A 23034-nucleotide genomic window follows, 5' to 3' on the forward strand; every position below is an offset into this window, starting at 1 on the left:
ACCATCTCCAATTGTTTCACCTGCATTTCGCAATGCTGTGATGGCAGTCTCAGCTCTTATTATGTAGTCCACTATGCTTTCTTCGTTTCCCTTTTAAGGAGATGGTAGCATGGTGTACAAGTTGATAATCCTGGGATTTCCCTTCCCAGCATAATATTGTCTTAATATTTTCAGAGCTTTTCTTCCGTCATTTGGCGCATCTCTCATTATTAATGATCATGATTAATTAATTATTAATGATTAAATTAATAATTTAATTAATTAATTAATTAATGATTATGAATGATTGGCTTTTATCATCAAGAAGTTGTATCATTTCAGCATAGGCGTCCGCATTTTTCATTTCATCATTTTCTCTCTCGGCTTCAGTGGTTTGTCCTACCAGCACTGTCTTCTTTAGCCCGATTAGATGAAAATGTCCCAACATTTAGTTTCCCAGAGTTCATATTTCGCTTCATCTCCGTCAAATGCCAGTCGAGGCAACCTACTTGTTCCTCGTGGATCCATGTTGCGTGTTAGCTTTTTCCGCTAATCAGCAGTCCGTGAGCACTCTGTCCTTCTCGACCTTCTACACGGTGGAAACTGACTTTACCTTCGAATGACTCCTGGGCCCATAACCTGTTGAGGTGGTTGCAGCTCAACATTGCATTCGTAGGAAGAATTGATGGAGAATAAGTTGTCTTTTAGCCAAAACTTGGCGTGTTTAATTTCCACTGACATGTGGATACATCCTCTCTCATTGCTGTCTTCACAGGCAATCCCACAAATCAAAGTAATTAAAGTAAAACACAAAGAAGTAATAATAGTAGCACTTTAGACAATTAAGTCCCATCCTGCCATCTTGTGGCGAAAAGATAATATGTCAATAATAACAAGCAATAGGAACATTATTTCAACATCAACTGAGGACACATTTATGAATACAAAACATTTCCTCCACCATTTCTCTCAACAGATGCATTACAGTAATGGATTTACGACTGTAAGATAAGTTTGAAATAATTAAATTACACAAAATATTAGTACTGTATTTTAGTAACAAATCGTGGACTGGGCCACATAACCATCTTTGAGCAGAAATGTATTAGTCTACAGGTTTTCACAACCATATCCCAATGACAATCAAACAGGTATGACATTTATTAGTTCAAGCAGAGAAAAATAATATATATTCACGGTACAAGAAAGTCGTTTCCGTGTGGGCGCTCCCGTCAGGGGGGACATTTCACGCAGAGCGGCTATTTTTCGGCACAACAGATGTTGCGCTCACCTTCTTGCTGTGCGACCGTGGCGACGAGCTTCGTAGTCTCCGTCTGATGATGTCTGCGATCGTGTTGGCATCATATTGATGTTTTCGCCGCTGTATGACGGCTGTCGACACAAACGCATCATGGACCGAGATAAACAAACTGTGCTGCTTTAGAGATTTGCCCTTTTAACAATGGGCACACAGCAACTTCTAAAATGACCGTTTATCTTCTCTGTTACTGCAACCAACCGTCACACATGCCTTCACCATTTTGATTAATCAATGCTAACGATTGTCAGGAAGGTTTTGGGGTTCGTTTACTAGGCGGTGATTCCTTGGACAAGCAGAAAAACACGCAGTAATAGGAGGAATGTACGTAGCGGTAATATGTAAACACGACGAGCTGACGGACAATATAGCGGAACCAGGGTGGCGGAGTTGTGACGTCACGTGATTGGGGTCTATACAACAATTTGGCAAAGCGCAGACGACGAGAAATTAGGTCTTTTAATCTGCCAGTTAGCCTCGCCTACCATTATAGGGCTCTAGCGTCCCCAACTGGTGGATGACGTCGGCAGGAGAATAGTTTCATCTGTTTTACTATAGACCCCAATCACTAACGTCACACAATGACGTGTCGCTGTATTGTGGCGCCATATTGTCCGTCATTGTGTGTCCGTATTCTCAATGGTCTCAATTTATCGTGCAATTTATAGTGCAATTCATGAAGCCCCGGTGCTTTCAGACGCTGTAAACTCATTGGATGTGTTGCAAAAAAGGCGTTATGTGGAAAAGCTTCGGTCGATCCATTCGCCAGATCCATAATTGATGCCTAAATCGATATTTTTCGACCCGCTGTCTTCGCCGTCTCTGCCTGACATCTGTTACCCTGATATCTACAACTATCTCGTCCACAGAAACTCAGCCTATTCTCATGAAACTTTGAAAAACTTTAAGAGCAGCACTCTAAGCAACATTACCCCATGTGACCCTTTACTTCCAATTTTCTAAAATGGCGACAATCAATAAAAAAAAAAAAGTTGACTGCAATGGCCGACGCTTCAAGGATAGGTGGATATTGGACTATTTCTTCAATAAAATACGCAACAACTGTGTCTGCCTCATTTGCAAAGAGACAGTCGCTGTTTTCAAAGAGTTCAATGTCAGGCGATATTACCAAACAAGACACACTGACATGTACGACAAGACAGGGAAGATATACAGCGAGAAATTAAAGCAACTTGAAGCTAGTTTGATTTCACAGCAGCAGTATTTCGCAAGAGCCCGAGGGTCGAAAAAGAACACCACAAAGGCGAGACCCTTGAAATTATGAATAAAAAAAATAATAATAATAATAAAGCAAATGTGACACACAGAAGGGCTTGCTAAAATTTGTTTAAATATATTGTTCTACGTAAATCAGCCAAGGTAGCCCCCACCACATTTTTTCCACACCAAATCTGGCCCCCTTTGCAAAAAGTTTGGACACCCCTGTTTAACTGATGATCCGTAGACGAGGCCAGATTCTTTCACTTTTAATATGTGGATTAGAATCATATTTTGATACGATTCGACTATATACAACAATTTGGCAAAGCGCAGATGACGAGAAATTAGTCACTTAATCTGCCGGTTACCCACGCCTACCATTAAATGGCTCCAGCGTCCCCAACAGGTGGATGTTTCATCTGATTTAATATGCAGTCCATTGAGGGGGAATTATTCAGAATGAGGAAAATGCGACGAAGAGAGCCGCAAAATGTCATTGTTTCATTCTCTCTACTCCAATATTTTTAAAGGATATTCTTTTTATTGAAGTATTTTTCCCAATTGCTAAATTAATGATATGGTCATGACAAATAACAATCTTGTGCTAAATGGAATATGAAATAATAAAAATGCATTTATTCAGTACGACATGGCAAAATTACTCCATAATGGTGAAAACTGTCGACTTTACCTTTACTGTCGCACCTCCCAAACGCCATATTATGCCGTCGTAGTTAGTCAGGCTTTTGACGTTTCCCTGCCCGCCGGCTTCGGAGAATGTAAACAAACCAAGAGGCGTGACAGCTAGCCGACATGCTAACCTGAACCGAGTGACGTCTCAAAGTCTGATTTTCGCTTTTCCAAGCGAAAAATCGCACAAAACTAGCCCCTATCATGTCACACTGCCGCGGGGTTGTCGACTGTCTTCGCCGATCGGCAACCAACCCGGCGGAGAGCAAGTTACAGCTTGTTCCCCTGTTACTACGGACAGGAGAGCTCGCCAGGGAAGCAGCCGGAGAGTACCGCCGGACAAACCAGCCGACGTCGGAGGAACGCGCAGCTGCCACATGGTCAACATGAATATAATGAAAAATAAAGCTTTACTACATGGCGACGACGTAAACAAAGAGCGGCGTGCAGTTGTTGTGCAGCTAACATGACAGACAGAATGTGCCTTAGGAGGTCTTTTCTACCTGCCCATCCATGATGAAACGTAAGTAAATAGTCCATTATTTAAAGAAAGTTTGTAGTGTTTACTTTGTAATCGCTGTATTCGCGGCCATTTTTAACACAAAGTTGCAATTTCTGATTGGGTGGAAAATTTGACAGAACACCGGGCACATGAAGAAGGCAATCAACCGAGTGTAGTGCTCCCCCAGCGGTCAGATGTGCGACTCGGTCGTCGGCCGAGTGGACAACGAGCATGTCAGCCACAAAATGCAAGCCACCTACATATTAAAATGATCCCACTATTTGACATAATACAAAACACGATTTTTACTCACTTCCTCCTAAGTCAAACGGCCCAATAGTTGTAGGGCTTGTTTTCGCCAATATCCACCAGTGAATGGGAACCTTTTGAAACCCCAAAAAGGCTCACACGACTCTCCCTGGTGCAGCAAATTTTTTCTGCAGCCGTTTGGCTGGCGTGATGCGAAAAATAAACAAATTAATCCGCAAAATCAGCTGAATCCTTCGTCCTTCTCATGCAACAGCACGGCTGGATAGTGAAGAGGACCCCTTCTACCGTACACGTCATAGCGCCCTCTTTCTCAACTCGAGACTGGAGCCGGAAATCACTCATTTTCATGGCGTGAAATTAAAAACTAAATAAATATGGCGATCGCTTCCACACACATCCAAGCAGTCCATTTCATTCAGGAGCATAAAATTCCGCGGAAAATATGAAATAAACATGTTTTTTGCTGTCATAGGCACTTTAATTCTACAGTGTGTTGATAAGAGAAAGGAACTGGAGTCTCATATGCCATAACCACGCACGCGCGCGCGCAGTGATAAAGCACAGCCGTGAAAATTACCGCCCTCTTTTTTTGTTTACCATGCGATAAATGGACTCATTGCATATCGCGACAGGCTTAGCAACTTCAATAAATCATGTCGTTAGTGAGTTAGATGGACTTACTCCTGTGGTCTTCGAAAATTACAACTGGGTGACAGCGCAGGTGTTTATTCGCGGCCGACGGGCAACCAAGCTTGGCATTGAAGAGACAGGACACAACAGTGTACCCTCCTTTGTTTCTTTGAAATAAGTCAATGTTTTGGACACTCTGGTGCGCTTTTTTGGCTTAGTGCCGCTTTCCCCGCTTGGATCAAGTCTGCTGTCTCTCATAAATACCTCTCTCAGTTCCGGTTCTGTCCCAGCTGCCTTCAAACAGGCTGTAGTCAGACCCCTTCTTAAAAAACCCCATCTCGACTCCTCTGTGCTGTCCAATTTTAGACCCGTCTCCCACTTGTCTTTCCTTTCCAAAGTTTTAGAAAAAGTTATTTTTATTCAATTGCAAACCTTCTTAGAGACAAACTCCACCATTGACAAGTTCCAATCAGGCTTCAGGTCCAGACACAGCACAGAGTCAGCACTGTCCTTGTTTTACTAGACCTCACAGCAGCATTCGATATAGTCGACCATACAGTCCTTGTATCTCGTTTAGAACATGTCATAGGTATCCGTGGTAACGCTGTAAAATGGTTTAAATCGTACCTACAACATAGAACATTCTCGGTAATGATTTGGGAATTTTCCTCCTCACAAACTTCTCTGTTTTGCGGGGCACCGCAAGGCTCTATTTTAGGGCCTGTTCTTTTTGTGCTTCATCTCCTACCTTTAGGATCAATTATAAAAAAAACTAGAGATGTCCCGATCCGATATTTGGATCTAATTGGACGCCGATATGGGCAAAAAAATGCGCATCGGTATCGGATCGGCCGACACGGAAAAATTCCGATCCAGACTTCCGATCCAGTTTTTTGAAAATCCGGTCCGTGTTTTCCAGCGCACCAATATACATAATCCATTCCAGTTTCCGTTTCCCTAAAATCCGGTCCGCATTTTACGGCACTCCTTCAACACACTACATTACAGTCTCCCAATTTACCGAGAGACTTTATCGGTAAAAATGTCTGTTGTGTGGGATCATTTCACCTTAAAGGACAAGAAAGACGAAGAGGCAGAGTGCAACATATGCCACAATAAATTCAAGCGTGGTGGTAAAGCTGTAAGAAGTTTTAGTACAAACAACCTAATCAAGCATTTAGCGACAAACAATATAAGAAGTATGTTAAGAAAACCGAAGATAAAAAGAAAGGTCCCACGCAACTAACACTGGCAGAAACTTTTGCTATGCATAGCCATTATCTCTCGTGAGTAAAGACGCACCATCCAACACTTTCATGCTGCGTTCCAGAGAAGTGGGAAGTCGGATTTATCCCACTCGGATGGTACCAGTTCCGACCTCAAAGCGTTCCAAGCAAATGTAAACAACAAAGATGGCTGATCGCGACGAGGTGTTTTTTATTTTGGCCATCCAAAGACATTTTGACCTCCAGCGAACTTGCCTTCCAATAAGCGATCAAATAGTAGAGGAAAAACGACGGCTGCGTTATTGCCCACACTGTAAACTGCCTTTTTTTTAAGTTACATCCTTTGCTGATCGTCAATATAAAACCATAGCACAACAAAGATAATTCACTGTATGAGAAAAAAATACATGGCGTCTCAAATAAACTTGATTTACTTCATTATTGTGTTATCATTCAATAAGTTTTCTTGAGCGTCATTTTGTCCAGTGACGTCAGATTGAAACAACTTGGAAGTCGGGGTAGTTATTTTTTCACTGACTTCGCGACTTGGACCTACCAGTTCGAGTGGCGTTCCAATGATATTTTCTGAGTCGGAGGCCGGAAAAGTCCGACATCATCTTTGTTGTACTATGTTTTTATATTGACGATCAGCAAAGGATGGAACTAAAAAAAGGCAGTTTACAGTGTGGGCTATAACGCAGCCGTCGTTTTTCCTCTGCTATTTGATCGCTTATAGACCCTACCCACGTGACGTCACAGCTCCGCTCTCCTGAATGGTACCGCCCACTTGTCCGTCAAAACATAGTGTTAACCTGTTACGGCTACGTACATTTCTCCTATTTACGGCGTGTTTTTCTGCTCCTTAACATTAATAATCAAAATGGTGAAGGCGTGTGTGGCTGTTGGTTGCACTAACAGAGAAGATGGAAGGAGAGACTTGAAGTTTTACCGTATTCTGAGGGATCCAAAGAGGAGAGCGAAATGGACGGCTGCAATTCGACGTGAAAACTGGACACCAAAAAATCACCACAGACTATGTAGTAGTCATTTTATATCCGATAAGATGCATTTAAGATATACTTAGGGGGTTTTGGGCTGACAAATAACCACAATTAAGATCATTGCGAGGCTAATCGCCGACAACATACGACGTAGTACGACATAGTTTCAAATTCAAGATGTTTGTGACTTCCCTTTCTTCCACCATCGTTATTTTTTGAATAATATTTAGCTGGTACCAAGTGAAAGAAAATGGCCTCGTCTACGGAGCTGACAAATAACCACAATTAAGATCATTGCGAGGCTAATCGCCGACAACATACGACGTAGTACGACATAGTTTCAAATTCAAGATGTCTGTGACTTCCCTTTCTTCCACCATCGTTGTTTTTTTGAATAATATTTAGCTGGTACCAAGTGAAAGAAACTGGCCTCGTCTACGGGGCTGACAAATAACCACAATTAAGATCATTGCTAGGCTAATCGCCGACAACATACACGTATGTATGTCGTGAGAGTGCTATCGCTAAACCATATAAACATTAAAAGCCTTAACTCCATTGACAAACGACATGAAATACATTAGACTTGACAGTGGATGTTAGCAATAACAAAAGATTTTGAATTGAAAATTTCGTAACTCACCTTTCCAAGCACAAGATAGATTCCTGCCGAACGAGGACCTGTTTCACCCAACCAGCAACGAAGTATTTATAAGCCTCCAAGCTCTTGAAGTTTTTCAAATTTTCGTGGGAATAGGCTGATTTTGTGTGGACAAGATAATTGTAAATATCAGCGTAGCAGATGTCAGGCAGACAGGGCGAAGACGGTGGGTCGAAAAACATCGATTTGGGCATCAAATATGGATCTGGCGACTGTATAGAACGAAGCTTTTCCTCATAACGCCTTTTATGCAACAGATCCAGTGAGTTTGCGCCATCAGAAAGCACCGGGTCTTCCATGAAATGCATTTTAAATTCCGCCATCAATTGAAAACAATGCTAATACAGAGTCAAAATGACGGACAAGTGGGCGGAACCATACAGCGAGCACGTGGTTTTATGACGTTGGTGGGTAGGCTCTATAGGAAGGCAGGTTCGCTGGAGGTCAAAATGTCTTTGGATGGCCAAAATAAAAAAACACCTCGTCGCGATCAGCCATCATTGTTTTTTACATTTGCTTGGAACGCTTTGAGGTCGGAACTGGTACCATCCGAGTGGGATAAATCCGACTTCCCACTTCTCTGGAATGCAGCATAAGCATCATGCTTGTCTAATAGATATCATATGTATATAGAACTAGATGCAATATGACAGACTCGACGCCGTTAGCAACACCTGCATTGAAAACTACGTCCGTTAGTAAACAGCTGCCATCTTAAAGCAGAAGACTTCCCTTGTAGGCTGTTGCAGTGAACCTTCCAAGCGAACCTAATTAACTTTTTATCTAAAATACTCCTAAATCGGCAAAATCTGTCTTCAAAACAGTTTTAAAACTTTCACATGTCAAAAGTAGATAGAAGGGAAATGATGGAATAACGAGAGCAATTTTAACAACTTTAGCAGTTGATTCGCAAAATTAAATGAATTGAATGTAGTTTAAAGCTACTGATACAGAATGGGGACTTGAGTATTTTATTTACTGTTTTAATATGTTAACTTGATACTGAAATAGTCCTTTATTTAAACCTGAGAGGCTTTTTATACATTTTTTGTAACTAATGCACGAAACATTAAAGAGCATACGACACCAGAAAAAAAGTCTTAAATGGGATTATTATGTGAATTAGAATCATATTTTGAGACGATTCGACCATATACAACAATTTAGCAAAGCGCAGATGACGAGAAATTAGTCTTTTAATCTGCCGGTTAGCCACTCCTACAATTATAGGGCTTTAGCGTCCCCAACAGGTGGATGACGTCAGCGGTAGACTAGGCTCATCGGTTTTACTATTCAGCCCATTGAGGGGGAATTGTTCAGAACGAGGAAAACGAGACGAAGAGAGCTGCAAATGTCATTGTTTCAGTCTCTCTACTCCCAATATTTTTACAGGATATTCTTTTTATGCAAGTATTTTCCCCAATAGCTATATAAATGGCTTGAGAAGGACCAGTCAGCCCGTCGAGGGGGAACTATTCACAATGAGGAAAACGAGACGAAGAGAGCGGCAAAATGTCATTGTTTCTGTCTCTTTACTTCAATATTTTTACAGGATATTCTTTTTACCCAAGTACTGTCCCCAATTGCTAAATAAATGGCATGGTCATGACAAATAACTTGTGCTAAATGGAATATAAAATAATAAAAATCCATTTATTCAAGACGACATGGCAAAATTACTCCATAATGGTCAAAACAGTCGACTTTACCTTTACTGTCACACCTGCCGAACGATATTTTATGACACCTAAATCGGACATATGACATTTCCCTTCCCCGGCTTCGGAGAATGTAAACAGACCAGAAGGAGTGACAGCTAGCCGACATGCTAACCCGAACCGAGGGATGTTTCAAAGTCTTCGAAGTGGAAAATCACACATAACTAGCCTGGATTATTTGACATGACGACCCGGTTGTCGAGTTTCTTTGCGGATCGGCAAACCGCCCGGCAGAGAGCAATTTACAGTTCGTTCCCTGGAGGAGGGTGGCTGGAATTGTTGTGTAGCTAACGTGCTAACAGCTAACTGCTAATGAGCGTGAGGATAGCTTTTCACATGCCTATCAATGATCAAACGTAAGTAGTCCTTTATTTAAAGGAATTTTATAGTGTTTACTTTGTAATCACTGTATTCGTATTTGACATAATACAAAACAAGATGTTTACTCACTTCCTTGTAAGTCCAATGGTCCCACAGTAAATATCCACGGTGAATGGGAACCTTTTGAAACTCCAAAAAGGCGCATACGCCTCTCCCGCATACAGAATGATTTTTCTGCAGCCGTTTGGCTGGCGTGATGCAAAAAATAAAAGTATTAATCCGCAAAATCAGCTGAATCCTTCTTCCTCATACACAACAGTACACTGTAGCGTGAAGAGGACGTCTTCTACCGTACACGTCACAGCGCCCTCCTCCTCAATGCGAGACCGAAGCCGGAAGTCACTCATTTTCCTGGCGCGGGATTCAAAAAACTAAATAAATATAGCGATCGCTTCCACACACATCCAAGCGGTCCATATCATTCAGGAGCATAAAATACCGCGTGTATTATGAAATAAACATGCTTTTTCGTGTCACAAGCACTTTAAAAGCATCTAATAGCTTGGGAAGTTTGTGGGATTTTCCACTGACAGTTTACAATATTATTTGCACGTTTTACTGACTGACTATGCCATTTCTGTTTGTTATTTAGAATGTTTTGTGTTTGTCAATGAATAAACAGGTCAGTTTCTTGTTACCAACCATTGTGTGTTATTCAAACTCACCTAATTCAGCTGGCTAGTTGTTATCAAGAGTACTAAAACCCTTTTCAACATGAGTCTGACAACTAAGTAAGGAGGCTAAATAACTTTAAACTTTAATACATGCTCAGATAGGCCAGTATCGATATCGGCCAGTATCGGTATCGGATTGGAAGCGCAAAACAATATCGGTATCGGATCGGAAGTGCAAAAACCTGGATCGGGACATCCCTAAAAAAAACATAATATCGCTTTTTATTTTAATGCTGATGACCTGCAGCTTTATCTGTCCTTGAGACCCAACGAAAAAACTGCTTTCGCTAAATTGATGGAGTGCGTATCTGATGTGAAGCAGTGACTTGCACAAAACTTCTTACATCTTAATGAGAGCAAAACTGAATTTATTACTTTTGGCACACCTTCTATGATGAATGCCCTTGAGCCCAACTCTGGCGCTCTGGCTGACATTTTTAAGACACACGTTAAAAATCGATAGCAGGCTAACCTTTGAAAAGCAGATAAGTTCTGTTGTAAGAGCAAGTTTTTTTCCAGCTCCGTCTCTTGGCCAAAGTAAAGCCTCTTCTTAGTTGCCACGACCTTGAAAAAGCAATTTACCCTTTTATAAGCTCAAGGCTGGACTAATGCAATGCACTTTATGTTGGCCTACCCAAGTCCTCAATTTCTTGTCTGCAACTAGTTCAAAATGCTGCTGCTCGATTTTTAACAGGTACACCTAAACGTGAGCATATTACTCTCGTGCTATCATCACTCCACTGGCTTCCAGTGCATTTTAGAATTGATTTCAAACTTTTACTGTTTATTTTTAATTCTATTAATGGCCAGGCTCCATCTTATTTATCGGAAATTTTAACCTTCCGCAACTCTGGCAGGACTCTTCGTTCGACCGGCCAGCTTCTTTTACATGCTCCGAGGTCAAAACTTAAACAGTGCGGAGACCGATCTTTTGTGGTTGCTGCCCCTAGGCTGTGGACTAGCCTTCCCCCGGAAATCCGCACCACTACGGATCTACAGTGCCTTGCAAAAGTATTCGGCCCCCTTGAACTTTGCAACCTTTCGCCACATTTCAGGCTTCAAACATAAAGATATAAAATTTTAATTTTTTGTCAAGAATCAACAACAAGTGGGACACAATCGTGAAGTGGAACAAAATTTACTGGATAATTTAAACTTTTTTAACAAATAAAAAACTGAAAAGTGGGGCGTGCAATATTATTCGGCCCCCTTGCGTTAATACTTTGTAGCGCCACCTTTTGCTCCAATTACAGCTGCAAGTCGCTTGGGGTATGTTTCTATCAGTTTTGCACATCGAGAGACTGACATTCTTGCCCATTCTTCCTTGCAAAACAGCTCGAGCTCAGTGAGGTTGGATGGAGAGTGTTTGTGAACAGCAATCTTCAGCTCTTTCCACAGATTCTCGATTGGATTCAGGTCTGGACTTTGACTTGGCTATTCTAACACCTGGATACGTTTATTTTTGAACCATTCCATTGTAGATTTGGCTTTATGTTTTGGATCATTGTCCTGTTGGTAGATAAGTCTCCGTCCCAGTCTCAGGTCTTGTGCAGATACCAACAGGTTTTCTTCCAGAATGTTCGTGTATTTGGCTGCATCCATCTTCCCGTCAATTTTAACCATCTTCCCTGTCCCTGCTGAAGAAAAGCAGGCCCAAACTATGATGCTGCCACCACCATGTTTGACAGTGGGGATGGTGTGTTCAGGGTGATGAGCTGTGTTGCTTTTACGCCAAACATATCGTTTTGCATTGTGGCCAAAAAGTTCAATTTTGGTTTCATCTGACCAGAGCACCTTCTTCCACATGTTTGGTGTGTCTCCCAGGTGGCTTGTGGCAAACTTTAAACGAGACTTTTTATGGATATCTTTGGGAAATGGCTTTCTTCTTGCCACTCTTCCATAAAGGCCAGATTTGTGCAGTGTACGACTGATTGTTGTCCTATGTACAGACTCTCCCACCTCAGCTGTAGATCTCTGCAGTTCATCCAGAGTGATCATGGGCCTCTTGGCTGCATCTCTGATCAGTTTTCTACTTGTTTGAGAAGAAAGTTTGGAAGGACGGCCGGGTCTTGGTAGATTTGCAGTGGTCTGATGCTCCTTCCATTTCAATATGATGGCTTGCACAGTGCTCCTTGAGATGTTTAAAGCTTGGGAAATCTTTTTGTATCCAAATCCGGCTTTAAACGTCTCCACAACAGTATCTCGGACCTGCCTGGTGTGTTCCTTGGTTTTCATAATGCTCTCTGCACTTTAAACAGAACCCTGAGACTATCACAGAGCAGGTGCATTTATACGGAGACTTGATTACACACAGGTGGATTCTATTTATCATCATCGGTCATTTAGGACAACATTGGATCATTCAGAGATCCTCACTGAACTTCTGGAGTGAGTTTGCTGCACTGAAAGTAAAGGGGCCGAATAATATTGCACGCCCCACTTTTCAGTTTTTTATTTGTTAAAAAAGTTTAAATTATCCAATAAATGTTGTTCCACTTCACGATTGTGTCCCACTTGTTGTTGATTCTTGACAAAAAAATTAAATTTCATATCTTTATGTTTGAAGCCTGAAATGTGGCGAAAGATTGCAAGATTCAAGGGGGCCAAATACTTTTGCAAGGCACTGTAGGTCTTTTTAAGTCTCGGTTAAAAACACACCTTTTTAGATTCGCCTTTTATATAGATTAGGATAGCCTGGTTTTATTTGCTTTAGGGTTTTTAATGTTTTTGAATTTTATCGGTTTTATTGTTTTATTTGCTGGACTTCTATCGTGGTGCGCTGTTTTTTTGTTTCATTAATTTTTTTTCTTAATGTCATTGGATAATACTTTCCTGCCTTTTATTTATCTTGAGTAATGTTTTGTTGTAAAGCACTTTGAGGGCCTTTCAGGTTTTGTAGAGGGCTATATAAATAAATGTCATTGATTGATTGATTGATTGCATACCGAGCGTCCGACATTCTGAACTTTCCACGCATATGTTTTTTTAACCCTTCATTAACCGTCGACTGGATGTTGTGCTCGTCGACGGATTTATGTCATCGATGACGTCGAATAGTTGGGACAGCTCTATATTCAATACGCTGTTCTGGGGCTGCATGAGTGCTGCAGGTGTTGGAGAGTTACATTCCATTGAGGGAAACATGTAATGTGAAATACTGCACCAGAGCATGATCCCCTCCCTCCAGAAACTGGGTCGCAGGGCAGTGTTCCAGCATGACAATCCCCAAACACACCTGCAAGATGACCACTGCTTTACTGAAGAGCATGAGAGTAAAGGTGATGGACTGGCCAAGCATGTCTCCAGACTTGAACCCAATAGAACATCTTTGGGGGATCCTCAAGCGGAAAGTGGAGGTGCGCAAAGTCTCCGCAACGTCATCATGGAGGAGTGGAAGAGCATTCCAGTGGGAACCTGTGAAGCTCTGGTCAACTCCATGCCCAGGAGAGTAAAGGCAGTTGTGGATAATAGTGGTGGCCACACAAAATATTGACAGTTGACATGTTGTACTGCATGTTAATATTGACAACTTTCACTAAGGGGTGTACTCACTTTTGTTGCCAGGGGTTTAGATATCCATGGCTATATTTTGAGATATTTTGAGGGGACAATAAATTAATTCTATTACAGTGGGGCAAATAAGTATTTAGTCAACCACCAATTGTGCAGGTTCTCCTACTTGAAAAGATTAGAGCTGCCTGTAATTGTCAACATGGGTAAACCTCAACCATGAGAGACAATGTGGAAAAAAAAAATCAGAAAATCACATGGTTTGATTTTTAAAGAATTTATTTGCAAATCATGGTGGAAAATAAGTATTTGGTCAATACCAAAAGTTCATCTCAATACTTTGTTATGTACTCTTCGTTGGCAATAACGGAGGCCAAATGTTTTTTTGTAACTCTTCACAAGCTTTTCACACACTGTTGTTGGTATTTTGGCCCATTCCTCCATGCTCCATGTTTTGGGGCTGTCGTTGGGCAACACGGACTTTCAACTCCCTCCACAGATTTTCTATGGGGTTGAGAACTGGAGACTGGCTATGCCACTCCAGGACCTTGTAATGCTTCTTACGAAGCCACTCCTTTGTTGCCCTGGCTGTGTGTTTGGGATCATTGTCATGCTGAAAGACCCAGCCACGTCTCGTCTTCAATGCCCTTGCTGATGGAAGGAGATTTTCACTCAAAATCTCTCGATACATGGCCCCATTCATTCTTTCCTTTCCACAGAGCAGTCGTCCTGGTCCCTGTGCAGAAAAACAGCCCCAAAGCATGATGTTTCCACCCCCATGCTTCACAGTGGGTATGGTGTTCTTCGGATGCAATTCAGTATTCTTATTCCTCTAAACACGAGAACCTGTGTTTCTACCAAAAAGTTGTATTTTGGTTTCATCTGACCATAACACATTCTCCCAATCCTCTTCTGGATCATCCAAACACTCTCTAGCGAACCGCAGACGGGCCTGGACGTGTACTGGCTTCAGCAGGGGGACACGTCTGGCCATGCAGGATTTGAGTCTCTGGCAGCGCATTGTGTAACTGATAGTAACCTTTGTTACTGTGATCCCAGCTCTCTGTAGGTCATTCACTAGGTTGCCCCGTGTGGTTCTGGGATTTTTGCTCACCGTTCTTGTTATCATTTTGACGACACGGGGTGAGATCTTGAATGGAGCCCCAGATCGAGGGAGATTATCAGTGGTCTTGTATGTCTTCCATTTTCTAATAATTGCTCCCACAGTTGATTTCTATACACCAAGCGAAGAGTGAAGAGTTACAGAAAATGTTTGGCCTACATTATTGCCAACAAAGGGTACATAACAAAGTATAGACCCCAATCACGTGACGTCACAACTCCGCCCCCCTGACTGGTGCCGCCATATTGTCCATCAGCTCATCGTGTTTACATATTACCGCTACGTACATTCCTCCTATTACTGCGTGTTTTTCTGCTTGTCTAAGGAATCACCGCCTAGAAAACGAACCCAAAAACCTTCCTGACAATCGTTAACACTGATTAATCAAAATGGTGAAGGCATGTGTGGCGGTTGGTTGCAGTAACAGAGAAGATAAACGGTCATTTTAGTAGTTGCTGTGTGCCCATTGTTAAAAGGGCAAATCTCGAAAGCAGCACGGTTTGTTTATCTCGGTCCATTATGTGTTTGTGTCGACAGCCGTTAGACAGCGGCGAAAACATCAATATGATGCCAACACAATCGCAGACATCATCAGACGGAGACTACGAAGCTCGTCACCATGGTCGCGCAACAAGAAGGTGAGCGCAACAACAGGTGTATTGCCGAAAAATAGCCGCCCTGCGTGAAATGTCCCCCCTGACGGGAGCGCCCACCCAGAAACGACTTTCTTGTACCGTGAATATGTATTATTTTACTCTGCTTGAACTAAAAAATGTCATATCTGTGTGATTGTCATTGGGATATGGTCGTGAAAACCTGTAGACTAATACATTTCTGTTCAAAGATGGTTATGTGGCCCAGTCCACGATGTTACTAAAATACAGTACTAATATTTTGTGTAATTTAATTATTTAAAACCGATGTTACAGTCTTAAATCCATTACTGTAATGTGTCCATGAAAACATTTGATGTTTTCACGTCAATAAAGCGTTATAAATAAGCGCTCCCGTCAGGGGGGACATTTCCTGCGGGGCAGCTATTTTTCGGCACACACCGGCCCGTTGTCGATCAAGTTTCATTTTACAATCGTGACAACGGTGACGCTCAGCTGACCAAATGTCGGTTTATATTCGGGCCGGTGCCTATTTTGGGTACCCGACTCCTCATCGTGACATAAACTGGAGTATGACTGGAAATTTTGTGGTCTCAGGATGAGACGGGACGGGACCGGACGGGAGGAAACATCGGTTTGGGCATCAAATATGGATCTGGCGACTGGATCGACCGAAGCTTTTCCAAATAATGGCTTTTATGCAACTCATCCAAAGAGTTTATGGCGTCTGAAAGCACCGGGGCTTCCATAATTTGCAAGTAAATCCACCTTTAGAAACTACGATCAATGACAATACGGACACACAATGATGGACAATATGGCGGCACAACACAGCGATCACGTGATTGTGTGACGTTGGTGATTGGGGTCTATTGAGATGAACTTTTGGTATTGGCCAAATACTTATTTTCCAAATAAATTCTTTAAAAATCAAACAATGTGATTTTCAGTTTTTTTCCCCTCCACATTCTGTCTTTCATGGTTGAGGTTTACCCATGTTGACAATTACAGGCCTCTCTAATATTTTCAAGTGGGAGAACTTGCACAATTAGTGGTTGACTACATACTTATTTGCCCCACTGTATATTGGATGCACACAGACTACCTTTCATTGTGTCAAAGTGTCATTTTGTCAGTGTTGTCCCGTGAAAAGTTATACTTAAAATATCTGCAGAAATGCAGATATACTCACTCAGATATACTCAGAGGTGTACTCACTTTTGTGATACACTGTATGTATGAGCTTGTGCTTTTTCAAATCAATGATGTCTTTTGTAAATATTTAAACAACAACAAGATACAAACACTTAAAACAGCAACCTGATACGAATGAATACAACATCGACGAGGAGGAATATTCCTTTGACTTAAGAGACACAAGTTTGCAAATGAAGAAAGTAGATATGTCTCATGTGTTTGTGGTCTTGTCTTGCAGGCGTCAACAAACCACATTGTCCTGAGCTCCAGGAGTTCACTGGCTTCAAGGAGGAGGAGAGTGATTTTGTACACATAAAAGAGGAGCAAGACGAGCGTTTCATCCAAGTTAAGAACTTTAACATTGAGGAGCTAATGCAGCCTCCTCCCTTCAAAAAGGAGGAAGACCCTCCACACGTTAAGGAGGAGGAGGTTGACATTACCAAGTCCATTGGTGATCACTTGAAGAGTGAAGAGGATGGTCCGAGTGAGGCCAGCAGGTGGGCGGAGCCTCCGAGCGTTGGGATCAGAAACCCAACATTAGACAACTTCATTGCTCCACTATCAGATAGTGACGATGCCACGTCACACTCGCCTTACACTGATGATAACGATGACGACGGTGGTCGTAAGCCAGTTCACAGGGGCAACAAACTCTGTAAATGCTCTCAGTGTGGGAAAACCTATGGTAATAAGTCAAATTTGAGAAGGCATATGAGGAGTCACACTGGTGAAAAACCTTTTCCCTGCACGGTTTGTGATAAAAGATTCAGTCAGAAGGGACATTTAGCAAAACATACAAGAATCCACACTGGAGAGAAACCGTTTTCTTGTGCAATTTGTGGTCAAAGCTTTTCAGAGAAGGGCAGCCTAAAACGTCACATAAAAACACATACTGGTGAGAAAGCTTTTTCATGCTCAGTTTGTGAAAAGAGATTCACTGAGAAGGGATATTTAAAAATACACATGAGAATACACACTGGCGAGAAACCTTTCGCCTGCTCAGTTTGTGGTCAAACATTCTCCACAAAACAAAAATTAAAATGTCACTCAAGAACACATACTGGGGAAAGACCTTTCTCCTGCTCAGTTTGTGGTCAAACATTCGATCAGAACGCCGCCTTTCAAATACACACAAGAACCCACACTGGTGAGAAACCTTTTTCCTGCTCATTTTGTGGTAAAGGATTCCCTGCAAAGTCATATTTAAAAAAACACACAAGAACTCACACTGGAGAAAAGCCTTTTTCCTGCTCATTTTGTGGGCAAAGCTTTTCAGAAAAGGGAAGCCTAAAAAGTCACACAAGAACACACTCCGGTGAGAAATCTTTCTCTTGCTCCGTTTGTGATCAAAGATTCGCTGGGAAGGGATATTTAAAAATACACCTGAGAATCCATACTGGTGAGAAACCTTTCTCCTGCGCAGTTTGTGGTCAAACGTTCTCGAGAAAGCAAAAATTAAAAAATCACACAATAGCACATACTGGGGAGAAACCCTTTTCCTGCTCAGTTTGTGGTCAACGATTCTTTGAAAAGACTAAATTAAGAATTCACACAAGAAGGCATACTGGTGAGAAACCTTTTTCCTGCTCAGTCTGTGGCCAAAGATTCTCTTGGAAGTCGAGCTTAAGTTGTCACACAAGAACCCACACTGGAGAGAAGCCATTCTCATGCACCGTTTGTGACCAAAGTTTCACAGAAAAGAGCTCATTAAAAATGCACACAAGAACCCACACAGGAGAGAAAGTTGTTGCCTGCACAGCTTGTGATAAAAGATTCTCTCAGAAGGCCTATTTAAAACGACACATGAGAACGCATACGGGTGAGAAACCTTTCTCATGCTCTGTTTGTGGTCAAAGATTCACGATGAAGGGATATTTAAAAATACACATGAGAATACATAGTGGTGAGAAACCTTTCTCTTGCTCAATTTGTGGTCAAAGCTTTTCAGAAAAGGGAAGCCTAAAGAGTCACACGAGAACACATACTGGTGAGAAACCTTTCTCCTGCTCAGTTTGTGGTCAAAGATTCTCTTGGAAGTCAAGCTTAAGAAGTCACAAAAAAGGACACACTGATGATAAATCTCTGTAGTACTGCTCATTTTGATTTGCTTCGGTCAGTTTAAGAGACACTTGTGAGTTGGTGTGAAAAGCGGTGGCTAATGCTGCTTTTGTCAGTTTATGCACACAAGACAATTGCATATGCCACAAGCTAATGAATAATTGAAATAAACTAAGGCTACGTTCACCCTGGAGGGCGTGATGCCCCAATTGAACTTTTTTTTTTTTTTTTTTTTTTTTTTTAACCTGATAGCTCCACATGCGGTATTAAGAAGGAAAAGGTCTTTTTTTGCATATACGTCTGTAATTGGCCCCTTCGTGAAAAACAAAAAATCGGGTACGCAATGCATCAATGCAGCAAGCATATGGGCAAAGAGATCAGAATTGACCTGCAGTCGGAACGCAGCCTTAGTTTGATGTGATCATGACTAGCATGAACATTACTTTTCTTATATTTTGTAGCAACGTGCATTTACTCTGCTATCTACCTCACTAAATAAAGGTTGGCTCAAAACAGATTGTGTGCATCAGTGTAGTATAAAAATGGTAGAGATTCAAATATTGACAACGTTAATGACTGTAATTGAGTAGGTGTGCTCTTTGCCACCAGTGGTATGAAGGAGAGGCCAGGGTAATTAGTTTTTTTTACTAGCTACGCTAGTAAGTCAGTGTATTAATAACACTAACCAAATGCCACAACCTGTGTGGTGTTGTCTTCATTGTTGTAACCAAACAGTTGTGACAGGCTACCGGATCGCGACAGATTTAGATAGTACGTGACAGATTAAAAGATTTTTTTTTTCCTTTTTCGGGGGGCTGGTGACAATGGTCTCTGAAGGGAAAAGGAAGACCGTTAGGTATGAAAGGAAAGCACTGTTTAAATTGTTGATAGACATTAAAGTGCGTACGACAGGATGAAAAAAAGTCTTGAATAGCGTTATTATGTGAATTCGAATCATATTTTGAGACAATTCGACTATATACAACAATTTGGCAAAGCGCAGATGACGTGAAATTAGTCTTTTAATCTGCCGGTTAGCCATGCCTACCATTATAGGGCTCTAGCGTCCCCAACAGGTGGCTGACGTCGGCAGGAGAATGGTTTCATCTGTTTTACTATTCTGCCCATTGAGGGGGAATTACTCAGAATGAGGAAAATGCGACGAAGAGAGCCGCAAAATGTCATAAAGGATATTCTTTTTATTTAAGTATTTTTCCCCAATAGGTAAATAAATGGCATGGTCATGATAAATAAGTCTTGTGCTAAATGGAATATGAAATAATAAAAATGCATTTATTCAGGACGACATGGCAAAATTACAAAATAATGGTCAAAACTGTCGACTTCACCTTTACTGTCGCACCTCTCGAACGCTATATTATGCCGCCGTAGTTAGGCTTTTGTCATTTCCCTGCCCCCCGGCTTCGGAGAATGTAAACAAGCCAAGAGGCGTGACAGCTAGCTGACATGCTAACCCGAAGCGAGTGACGTCTCAAAGTCTTATTTTGCGCTTTTTGAAGCGAAAAATCACACACAACTAGCCCGGAATATGTCGCACTGCGGCGGGGTTGTCTTTGCCGATCAGCAACCCGCCCGGCGGAGAGCAAGTTACAGCTCGTTTTCCTGCTACTACGGACAGGAGAGCTCGCTGGGGAAGCAGCTGGAGAGTACCGCCGGATGTCGGAGGAACGCGTAGCTGCCACATGGTCAACACGAATATAATGAAAAATAATGCTTTACTACACGGCGACAATGTAAACAAAGAGCAGCGTGCAGTTGTTGTGCAGCTAACATGACAGACAGAATGTGTCATAGGAAATCTTTTCTACATGCCCATCCATGATGAAATGTAAGTAAATGGTCCTTTATTTAAAAAAAAGTTTGTGGTGTTTACTTTGTAATCGCTGTATTCGCGGCCATTTTAACACAAAGTTGCAATTTCTGATGTGGTTGAAAATTCGACAGAACACCGAGCACATGAAGAGGGCAATAAACCGAGTATAGTGCTCTCCCTGTGGGGTTGGGGGGGGGGGGGGGGGTGTCGACTTATTCGTCGGCCGAGTGGACAAAGACCATGTCAGCCACAAAATGCAAGCCGCCTACGTATTAAAATGATCCCAGTATTTGACATGATATAAAATAAGATGTTTACTCACTTCCTCGTAAGTCCAATGGTCCCACAGTAGTTGGGATTGTTTTTGGCCAATATCCGCCGGTGAATGGGAAACTTTGAACGCCTCTCCCTGGTGCAGCAATATGTTTGTGCAGCCGCTTGGCTGGCGTGATGCGAAAAATAAACGAACTAATCCGCAAAATCAGCTGAATTCTTAGTCCTTCTCATACAACAGTACACCTGGATAGTGAAGAGGACTCCTTCTACCGTACATATCACAGCGCCCTCTTTTGCAACTTGAGACTGGAGCCGGAAGTCATTCATTTTCATGGCGCGGGATTCAAAAAACTAAATAAATATAGCGATCGCTTCCACACACATCTAAGCGGTCCATTTCATTCATGAGCATAAAATACAGCGGAAAATATGAAATAAACATGCTTTTTGCTGTCATAGGCAATTTAAGTTGATGTATTGGTCATAAGGGTAGAGGCATGGGTTACTGCCAATTCTTGTACATTAGATGGAGGTATGCACCTGAAAGTTGCTTGAAATTTGCCATCCATCAAAAGAAGAATTTTAACATGCCCCGAAGGTTATTTATGTGTCAAATTCAGACATTTAAAAACATTGTTATTCGATCCACATGACAGACCATTCGAAAAATATTTATATGTCTGAGTCACTTTATAGCATAAAGCCAACGGAGGACAGTGCGCATTCGCGTGCAAATTCTTCTGAAGATTAAAGGGGAAATATGTTGCATTCCGAAAATCGCAGCATTTTTTTTTCCTATTATAATATAGTTTATGTTGTGGTGACCCTTTGTTGTTTGGCATAATTCACCCACGGAACTTGTGTGTACATTTGGCCGAGCGCGTTACCGGCCACGTCACAGTCACGTGACAGAGATACTTAAGAGCCGTGTGCTTTCCGGCCGAGTACAGAGAGTTCGCAGTTGCATGAGCAGTCGGGACACGGCAAAGATGCCCAAGGTGCCCGCCTCGAAAGCCCTACTGCCCGAGGTTCCCGCCAACGATGGCGGCGCTTCCGTCCCGGTTCCTCGCAGTCTTACTTCTGTCCCGGTACCCGCGCCACCACAGCAGGCTTCTGCTCTGGTGTTTCCCAACGCAGTCGTTGCTGTCTCGCCTCCGGCCCCGCTCTCACTCGCCTCGGCTCCGCCGCTGCTCTCAGTCGACGCCGCTGCGCCCGTCACCGGCCTTCTCGGCTTCTGGCGCCAATGCGCCAGCCTGCGGCCCACTCGACGACGGTGCGCCGGCCTGCGGCCTGCTCGACGACACCCCGTCCGCCTCAGTCCTACTCGACGGCGTCCCGTCCGGCCCTGGTTTTTGGGTTTTCTCGACGGCGTCTCGTCCGGCCCTGGTTTTCTCGACGACGTCTCATCCAGCCCTGGTTTTCTCGTCGACGCAGCGCCTGCTCTTGGCCTTCCGACGTCAATCCTGTGCCTGCGTCTCTGTCTGCCGCTGATGTCGCTCCAGCACCTGCGCCACTGGTAGTCTCCGAGGTCGCCCCACTACCGGCGCAGCTGGCCGCCGCCACCGCTGACCTCGGTCCAGCGCCTCCGGGAGTCTACGAGATCAGTCCTCTGCCAGCGCCGCTGGCCACCGCTGCTAACCTCGCTGCTGTGCCGGCGCCTCCGGAAGTCTCCGAGGTGGCACCTCTGCCAGCGCCAGCGAACGCCGGCCCCGACGTGTCTCCTTGTCCACCGCTTTTGGACTATGATGACGTCGCCCCGACTCCAGTTTCGGCGGTTCCCTCGCTCCTGCTACAACCGGTCGGCAGTGGCGCCACCAGGGGGTGGCCAGGGGTGGCCACGGCCACCCCTATAAATTGGTTGGCCACCCCACTGGCCACCCCGCTTGCCAGTATATCGTTAGATTGTTGTAGCATCAGTTATGCATTTCTTCCCAAATTAATGCATTTATTTTGTTTAGTTAAATGTTGGGCTGTCAAAATTTCTTCCCAAATTAATGCATTTATTTTGTTTAGTTAAATGTAGGGCTGTCAAATTTATCACGTTAACGGGCGCTAATTAATTTTTAAAAATTAATCACATGAAAATATTTATCGCAATTAACGCATTCGCGGTACGACTCATTCACGCATTGCGCAAACAGCCTACAATGG

At 42.8% G+C, this 23034-nt stretch overlaps 2 protein-coding genes across 4 annotated transcripts in view; one reads left to right on the top strand and one right to left on the bottom strand.

The window, feature by feature from the left end:
• LOC130906330 (gastrula zinc finger protein XlCGF57.1-like) overlaps window positions 1–19487 on the top strand; it is a 63089-nt gene extending 43602 nt beyond the window's left edge. For both annotated transcript variants that reach the window (XM_057820546.1, XM_057820547.1), the window contains exon 2: window positions 16954–19487. In XM_057820546.1, coding sequence (XP_057676529.1) covers window positions 16954–18803 — 1850 coding nt within the window. In that variant the 3' untranslated portion in view covers window positions 18804–19487. The remainder of the gene's footprint in view (window positions 1–16953) is intronic.
• The window catches only part of LOC130906327 (uncharacterized), a 55288-nt gene that overhangs the window by 24833 nt on the left and 7421 nt on the right, over window positions 1–23034 (bottom strand). The gene's annotated exons all lie outside the window — the stretch shown is intronic.

Source organism: Corythoichthys intestinalis, chromosome 18 (assembly GCF_030265065.1).
Source record: "Corythoichthys intestinalis isolate RoL2023-P3 chromosome 18, ASM3026506v1, whole genome shotgun sequence".
NCBI classification, from domain to species: Eukaryota; Metazoa; Chordata; class Actinopteri; order Syngnathiformes; family Syngnathidae; genus Corythoichthys; species Corythoichthys intestinalis.